Source organism: Erigeron canadensis, chromosome 2 (genome assembly GCF_010389155.1).
Source record: "Erigeron canadensis isolate Cc75 chromosome 2, C_canadensis_v1, whole genome shotgun sequence".
NCBI lineage: Eukaryota > Viridiplantae > Streptophyta > Magnoliopsida > Asterales > Asteraceae > Erigeron > Erigeron canadensis.
The window spans coordinates 10,112,717-10,121,694 of NC_057762.1; the positions used below are offsets into that span (position 1 = coordinate 10,112,717).

The 8,978-nt window shown below is 32.8% G+C and overlaps 1 protein-coding gene and 1 long non-coding RNA gene across 4 annotated transcripts; one reads left to right on the top strand and one right to left on the bottom strand.

The window, feature by feature from the left end:
* The first annotated feature begins 886 nt into the window (after positions 1-886).
* LOC122589963 lies at positions 887-4,357 on the top strand. 3 transcript variants are annotated; one of them, XR_006322377.1, is made up of 7 exons: positions 887-1,050; positions 1,751-2,035; positions 2,428-2,529; positions 2,870-2,946; positions 3,397-3,487; positions 3,761-3,853; positions 3,997-4,357. It is a non-coding gene; the product is annotated as an uncharacterized LOC122589963 (long non-coding RNA). The 3 variants fall into 3 exon arrangements; XR_006322379.1 differs by having other exon boundaries at positions 1,918-2,035; XR_006322378.1 differs by lacking the exon at positions 2,870-2,946.
* Positions 4,358-5,823: 1,466 nt separating this feature from the next.
* On the bottom strand, positions 5,824-7,831 carry LOC122586378 (protein trichome birefringence-like 34). Its single transcript, XM_043758370.1, has 5 exons — positions 7,434-7,831; positions 6,842-7,022; positions 6,534-6,730; positions 6,280-6,447; positions 5,824-6,190 (listed from the first exon to the last, which is right to left on the bottom strand). The coding sequence occupies exons 1-5, from the start codon at positions 7,829-7,831 to the stop codon at positions 5,824-5,826; spliced, it is 1,311 nt and encodes a 436-aa protein (XP_043614305.1).
* Between the last annotated feature and the right edge of the window lie 1,147 nt (positions 7,832-8,978).

Consider the following 8,978-nt stretch of genomic DNA (forward strand, 5'->3'; position numbering starts at 1 on the left):
AACTGGTAGGTGTAAGCTGATAGTCGAAACTTTTTAAATATATTTAGGTATTTGGTGGAGTAGTTGTAACTTTTAATGAATGTGTAAAATGGCAATAATTGACATAAATATAAAATTATCCAATAAGAGCTTTTTCTTAAAAGGATTGAAGCTTGAAACCCTTAAAAACTTTTAAAAGTTCCATGCTAAACATTACCGTTATCAAATTAGTTATTTGACTTAAAAATTTAACAAATCAAACAAATGCTTTATCTATTAAAATAAATATATTTTTGTAACTACAGTGATGAATAACTTTTTCTAAACATAATTATCAAGAAAACCAAAACAAAAGAGAAAAAGTATCCCTTAATACGAACCTATAGGTGTGTGGTATATTTGTATGTATAAAACGTATTATCTTCCTTTTTACATAGTGTTGTATTCCGTATCAAACTATTAGCATGTTGTTATAACTTTTTAATAGTTTTTTTTAATCTATATATATATATATAAAAGGCTACCAGAAAGCGCTCACGTGACGCTCTCTGAGCCCGCCATGTCAGCATATTCCTACGTGTCATCACTAGAATGAACCGGGTTACACATCATCCTCCACATAGACAATTTTTTTGCTGATGCTACAACAAAGCATCTACAATTGCTAATAGATCAGCTTTTAATAAAAAAAAAGCCCGCAAATATGTTGAACCTGCGACCTCTGGGTTAGAAACGAACACAAATACCAGTTAAACCAACATTGTTTTTATGTGTGAAATGGGAACATCACAGTACATATCCTTTACAATCGGCTAAACAAACAATTTAATCCCACATTTCCCCCAAAGACATCGGTAGCTAAACAACTGGAAGAGGGTAATTTTCAAATTTTAAATATATGGATATATAGAAGAAACCAATAAACACCCAAAATAAAACCCATCAAATCCGTTTGGAAAGATAATTGATTTAGGGTTTTTGCACAAGATGGATCTAATCTCTCTATATATCGATCACCTACAGTTTTTGTATTTCCACTGCGCATCGCAATATTTCGATCCTTTCTTCTAGGTATGTCTTAATTGTTATTGTTTTAGAAAATGATTTGTTATGGGTTATTTTGTGCGTTTGAAATCAAACTTCTTAGTAGTAAACGATTTGATTAATGATTATTCAAATAAACTGAAATTATTTGGCTTAAAAGAGGAAGGATCGGTTTGGATTAAACAAAGATATGGATGCAATATTCAGCCATACCGTTTTTATTCTTTATTTTTACCTGGATGTTTTTTTCAATTATTCGTAGATATGTTATGACTGTAATAACATGATTATCTTTGATTATGGACTATTTGTTGTATACAACCAATCAGTTTCATTTTTTTAGTTTAAACAAAAGATATATTGTATGTCGTTTCATATTCTTTTTCTAGAATCTCTGAAAGGATTGTCAGCAAATGGTTGGTAACGAATGCTATATTATTTGCGCAGCTATCTCTATCTATGTAAACCATTAGAATTTAGCATATTACTCTCATTGGCATATAGCTAAAATGACGCGTTATTCATCTTTTAACATTTAAGTCATTTCATAGCATGTACTCCTAACGGTATTAGTTAGCAATTAGTTCTTTAAAGTCGTGTTGTCAATATATTTAGGTAGTAGTCGTTGGAGCATATCAAGTCAAGTATGTTATTATCTTTGCATATATATTTAGGTAATATTGGATATGTTTGTAATGATATGGGTGGATTTGTGGTGGTGATGCAGAGTGAGCCTTTCAAAGACTCCAATTTGTCCACATGTCAAGCGCTGAACCTATATTCTCACTTTAAATTGCTGCTGATAACTGATAAGTGTGGTTGTATACAAAGAAACCAACGAGGCATTATGTTATTGTCGTTTGTTTTTCATTTTGTTTTTGCATATTCTGATAGTGAAGGAAATTCTGACTCGCGAGCAGCCAATACATGAGTTGTATGCAAACGTTAATATAGTTGGGCATGGAATCTTGAAATCTGATCTGGACCTTACTTGTGCCATTGCTAGCCGTAGGTACAAGTTAATCTTTGAAATCCTTGCAATGATACCAAAATTAGTCTTTTGACACATGTAGCATAATTTGATAATATGATGTAAAAAATAGCTTAAGTCAGTCATATTGGTCAAACTGGTACATGTTTTCTACAACACGTGTTGTTGGTAAAAAGTGGTCAAATGATGTAATGTAACTTGCCGTCTATTTTATGGTGTATGAAATGTTTTTTTACTTTTCAAAAGCATGAGAGGTGTGATTGGTCAAGTTTTATCCAAGTTGCCACTTGACGGGTTGTGGCGTCCCGTTTTTATATTTTGATGCAAGAATTGTGCCAAAAGAGTTTGCTAAGTCTATGTACATATCTTATGCTTGGAATATGGTTTTTTACTTGTGTGAACGTTTGTTACAGGTTTAGGTCATTGGGAAAATGTTTTGGAGTAACCGGCCCATTTTGGGAAAACGTCAAACATGACTCCCTGGACTACTTTGAGGGCCCGTAACTTCCAAATGGGTAAGTTTTAGTAAAAAATAATTTTTTTATTGACAGTATGGTTGGAGTTTTTTCAAGTTGTATAAAGTTTTTAGAAAATGGAAATGTCTAGGTGGTTCAAAAGTGTGTCGCTAAACAAAACCTGAGTGCTATTTGCTGAACTACAGCAGTCAAAATGACTTTTTGCTATTTTTAAGTGATTGTAACTTTTCATGTATATTGTTTAGGTTAAATCTAAGCGCTGGTAATGATAGTATGGGATTTGGCCTTTTAAAAGACATTAAGTTTTACTGACTTTTTGCTGTAACCTTTTGTATACTTATGTAATCATAAGAATACTTATGTATGTGTTATTAAACAGTGTACATGCAAAAAAAATTGCCGCTTTTCGAGTGAGGTTCAATTTTATTGACAATTTTCTTTCAAGCTCTAGATGAGGTACACCGTCCTTTTCTCAATCTCTACACGAGCACACTAGCAGTTTTAGTTAAGAAGGGAATTTGTCAAATGGGGTGATCAGTGTTAAGTTTTATCTTTAATGGATCAATTGTAAAAAATACAGTATGCATCTAAAATGGAATGGGTCAAATGAGTTATAAAAATATGTAGCTAAAAGTTGGCAAATAGGTAAAAATTGAATAATAACGTATGGTCATTCATCAAGTATTATGTCATGTAAAATAGGTGAGGTATTTGTATAAAAAAAAATTCTTAAAATTGTTGACAACATATCTGCTCACTTTGGCTTATATTTTTAGCTTGAGATTCAACTTAACTTAACTTATAATTATCTCATGGTGGACTTATGAGTTTTGATAAAGACTAAACCAAAATAGTTGCTTCTTGCATTTTTCTCTCATTATAACGTAACCTGTCTTTGCTTGCCAGGAGATTAAAATTCATGAAGGAAGTAGTTGAGGTTGTTGCTGAATCTTATAAACATAAGGAGATGCTGGACCGATTGCATTTGAAGAACATGGTAAACAAAAGATACGCAATTTTAGTTTCAGATTCAAAAAGTAACTAGCTTTTTGTTGTTGTGCATTAAGCTATAATATAAACTGATTGCATTTGAACAATATGGTAAAAAAAGACAACTTGGGCCGTTTTGACCCATTTTAGTTGGAACCTTTTTTCACCTGTTGCCCAATCTGCTAGGCCCACGCATATTGACTCATATTTTCTTAAATCTTTATATTGTCATCGTTCTTATTTGTTACATTTATTCACTTTGACAATATGATTGATCAAGGTTGGACCTCCCAAGGTGGTTGAGAAAGATATACTTTCCCTTTTGTTGGATATCTTCGACACTGTAGACTTATTCCATCTATTTCTATCAGAGGTAAGAATCCGTGTCTTTTCCATTTGCTATATGTATGTGTGCTTAGAATGTGTTGTAACTTCTTTCTTGTCGTTGATAAGTCTAAGTTAATATCTTTACTTATTTCGGTTATAAAGCAACAGTCTTGCCATCGTTTTTTGCAGCTACATTATGACCGTTAAGTGCGTCTTGATTACATCATCTCAAAAGTCGATGGAACCCATTGCGCTGAATATATTTAAAGGCACAATATCATCATTTTACTTTACTCAAAGAACTAGGGAACTTTCTACTTTTAAATACTTTGGATATTGTATAGTTCATTATAGTTAATTTAAACTAAATGACCCTTAAAAGTTCGATTGGGATTTGGTATATTATATTGTCATAATCATAATGGGTTTGGGATCCTATAGATAGCTTCTGTAAAATCTTCTTGTGTATGTAGTATTTTGGAGTATAGGAGTGTATGTTTATCGTTAAGTGTCTCATTATGAAGTTTTTCCTTTTTGTTGGTGAATAGTATAGTTAGTTTTTCTTCTATACTCTCTTTGATTGGTTCTATATGATCATAATTGACGTTTTGTACTGACTTTTTTTTATTGATTGTTGTATCTATATGAACATCTATTTTATTATATATAACTAACTTTCAAAGTTATAATATTCTCTATTATATGTTATTTTTGATGATTTATGTAGAAAATTAAGAAGCCCAGTGCAATGCACGGGTTTCACTTATAAGCTAACAATTATGTATTAGGATTAGGATTAATCGTGTAAATATTAATATATTAATTATATTATAAAAGTCAAAGAAAAGTTAAAATTGAAAATTTGAGAATAATCAAGAGCTGTGATTGGTCAATAAACTATTAGAGCAAAAGTGTTTTAGTATAATAAAAACTAACAATTATTTATTAGGATTAGGATTAATCGTGTAAATATAAATATATTAATTATATTATAAAAGTTAAGAAAAGTCAAAATTGAAAATTTGATAAAATCAAGAGCTGTGATTAATCAATAAACTATTAGAGCAACTGTGTTTTAGTATAATGAAAGATTATATTTGTTCAAAAAATACTTATATATAATAATACTAGTCCTAATACCCATACGATGTACGATATCTAAATACACTGTATCATAAAAGAATTCAAATATGTTTCATACATGATTTATGGGTATGAAATAAATTGTTGTTAAAATAAACCAATTATTGAAGCTAAGTTATAATAAACAGTAATGATAAATATAATATATGTTTAGTTAAAATTTTATATTTACCTTAAGTCTTTAAAATTACATCAAAATCGGAATTTGTAAGCATAGAATATGACGACAAATAGCCTTGTGACTTTGGATTGTAAACTCGATTTTTTGAAGTCTTTCATGTTATTAACTTATTATAAGTAATATAAGCAATAGAAGTTGAAAATTTGAGAAAGAAAAACAAACAATTTTATTAATGAAAAAAGATCAATTAAATAAGGCTATAATGTATTTTGTATCTATAAGTTAAGAGTTAGAATTTTATTCTAAGTCTAATAATGGAAATTGAATATATATACAATTAAAAAGCTAATTTAATAAAATAAATAAATTAAAAGGACTTGTGTCGATCAAGGATTACGCCACGTGTCGTTTCAAAAAAAACTTAATCCTGTTTTAGTTTATTGGTAAATGTGTTATCTAAAATCCCTCTTACAATTCGAGTTATGTTTCGAGTGACGAGTAAAAAAATCAAGTTTTCGAGTCGAGTCGAAAAGTACGAGCCGACAACTATGCCCGTTTCTTTGTTCTTATTTTCCATAATTTTGATTCATTGTAGTTTCTTTCCTTGTAATTTCCTTATTTTAATGTGAAGTAAGTTTGAATACTAATTTTATTTTGTGAACGGTTTTCATACATGTATTACATAGTTGTATGCGATCTATATATAACAAAAACTATTTGTTCGTGCCTCTTTTAGGCTGTCTGACGTCTTTTTACTGGATAGCAGTTTCTGTTGTTGGAAAAATGTACGCCAATAGCAGCTCATTCCAAATATCAGGAACTCCGGGAAGGCACCAATGTGTGCAATCAGAAGAACGTTGCGGGCCCTTCTTTTGCTCGTCAGTTACGGGACGCCATAATCTTCTATGAACAGTAGGGTGTGCATCTTTTCTCTGTTGTGTTAGCTGTGTTATGTTTATTAGTTGTAAATTCACCCCTTTGGCTCTTAATTCTGTTAATGAAGAATCCAATATTCTTAGCATCTTTGGATCTGTTCGGCTCTCCCAAAATCCGTCTTTCATCACTGGCTCTTTCTCTTTGTAACATGTTGCTTGCTTCTTGCCTCCCCAATCTGTAGCTCTGCGCACGGTATAAATTTAGCAAAACTTTAAACACCTACGGTATGCAAAGATAACCTATACAACGGTTTCTATTGAATTGTTTCTTACCTTGAATGAGTTGCAGTAAGGCCCATGAAAAACATCCTGGTCTTGACAGAATCAATATGGGAAAGTACCCATTTAGACCATGTTTTAAGAACCATTTTATATGCACTTAGATTATCTACTTCATTTTGGACTTGATTAGGACCACCCAACAATGATCCAGGACCCTTCCTGGTATAGAAACACCAAAAAACCTTATTTATAATCATTCTACAAAGGTATTCAAGAAAGTAAAACATATATGGGTAAGAACTTACACGAACTTTATTATGGGTAATCTCCACCAAAGATAGGTATTGAAGACCAGTATATCTGCATCAACCCAATGTCTAGCATGTTTCTCAATGTTATCTATTCGAATAGTTCGATGGTTAAGACGATGGTTGGATGGATCATCACCATTTGATTCCACCAGCATTGGAGCCCAATAGTAGTCGACGGAGATATTGTAGTCCTGTGTTGTGACAACCCATTAGTCACATTATAATTAATCATCATATAAGAGATCAAGCCCTAAATTGTTTTAATCAATAAAGGTAGAACACTAACTAGGACTAATGACTACCTCGGCCCTGAAGGTGTACAAGGTACCATTGAGACCTCGCATATTGACCTTCTTTTTACCCGGGATCAATGAATGGAGCATGCATATCATTGAGTCCCATTGGTTCCTATTTATTGAATCACCCACAAACAATAGCCTTTTACCCCTTAATCTCTCTACTATTGCTTTGCCATCAAACCTATTCGATCATTTGACAAACGAGAAAACATTATTAGATGTATATAATACGATAAATTACAAATTTCGTCCCAATATTCGGTCTAAAATTACATGTTTCATCTCTAACTTCACAAAATTACGTTTTTTAGATCTAACTTTGGACCTCTGTTCACACTTTTGGTCCAAAAGTGTTGACTTTTTGACTAAAATTGTTGACTTTGGACCAAAAGTATGTACGGAAATCCAAAGTAAGGGATGAAAAACATAATTCCGTGAAGTTAGGGATGAAACCTACAATTTTTGACCGAACACTAGGACGAAATTTGTACTTTATCTTATACATTATTAGTGGCGTCTATGATGAAAACTCTAGCTTTGTTTCATGCAAATGTTACACATGACAGAGCGAGAGTGAGAGAGAGAGAGACCCCTTGGGAAATCACAGCCATGGGGTTGCCATCTCCATTGCTGATACTTAGAATCCTTTCTGCCGTAAGTTTGACAAGCTAAATCACCATGAAGATATGGACACTCATATTCTTTATACAAAGGGTAATGACTCTTGTTATCATGAACCCATCTGCCAGAGAACAAGTCACATGTTTTCATTATTAATGAAGGTGGTCTAGTTTTCAACCTTCTCTTATAATGATCTAAAACTCGATTAGAGACTGTTGTAATTGTAGTCGTCGCAGTTGTAAGGGTAACGACTTTAAAGCTGCTAGTTCGATTGTTGTTGTTCTGATAATAGCTTAAAGTTGCTAAACCTCCGAGGAGAAACATCATGACTATGCTACAACTGAACAATGTCTTCATGTCCCAAAATCCCATCGAAGTTAATTTGTAATTAACCAAAAAGAAACCTTGTACTATGTTCAAAAAATTAAGAAAAAGAGACCAAACGAAAAGTCAAAGAATCATGGACTTGCAACTATTTAATAGTTGTAAAATTAAATACTCACGGAAGTTTACGAAAAACGAAAAATAGATCGAAGAGAGAATAGACGAACATTACTTTCTATTACCAGGTGATTTCGTTTGGTTGATGGCACGGTGTGTCTGTTACATTCGTTTATAAGTTCACCGAATGTACATGGAAACTATCCGGTCTTGGGTTTAACTTTGACTCCAAGTATTACCGAATATAAAACAACCGTTTATAATGTTTCCTAAAAAACTATAGTGCATGCATAATAATTTCGGTAATATATTCTTAGAGTGAGTTTAACTCTATAGGGGCAAGGGTGTAATCGACTTATTTTATTGGCAAGTTGGTTCGGCTAGCTTCAGTTCTTTGACAAGCTTTTAGCATTTGCATCGTCTAGTTTTGACAAGTTACATCGGATATATATATATATATATCGGCCACTTTTGGCCGATCCTTGTAAACGTTGGAAGCGTGTCTTGTGACCATTTTTTTTTTGTTCTTGTGCCAAAACTCTTTTACACCGGAAACCTAAAATAAATTTGGGGGTTTTCAATTTTAAGGTTAATCCTATGGTTTTCTTGGCTTCTATTGCCGAAATCCATGCCAGAAAAACTTGTCGATGCTCCTAACATACAACACCCTTATTTCAGTGACATTTTTTGGGGTTTCCAGTGGTTGTCAGCCAGAATCGTTCACTTTTAGATGGCCAAATTGTTGTTTGCCTTTGGCAAGGGTGTAGTTGACAAATTATTGGCTCTTTGGCTACTTTTAATCGGTTTTCTGGCAACCCCTTTTTTGGGTTTTCTGGTTTAATCGGTTTTCCAGTGACCTCTTTTATGGGGTTTCTAGTTTGATGGTAGCTGCATGTAATCCAGTGACCCCTTTTTGGAGTTTCTGGTGGTGTTGATTCGGTTATCCGGTGACTCCTTTTTGGGGTTTCCCGTTTATATGGTTTTCCGCCGAGCCCTTTTTTGGGTTTTCCGGTTTATACGATTTTCCAGCGAACCCTTGTTTGGGTTTTCTGGTTAACTGCTGTTGCTGCTTATGCTT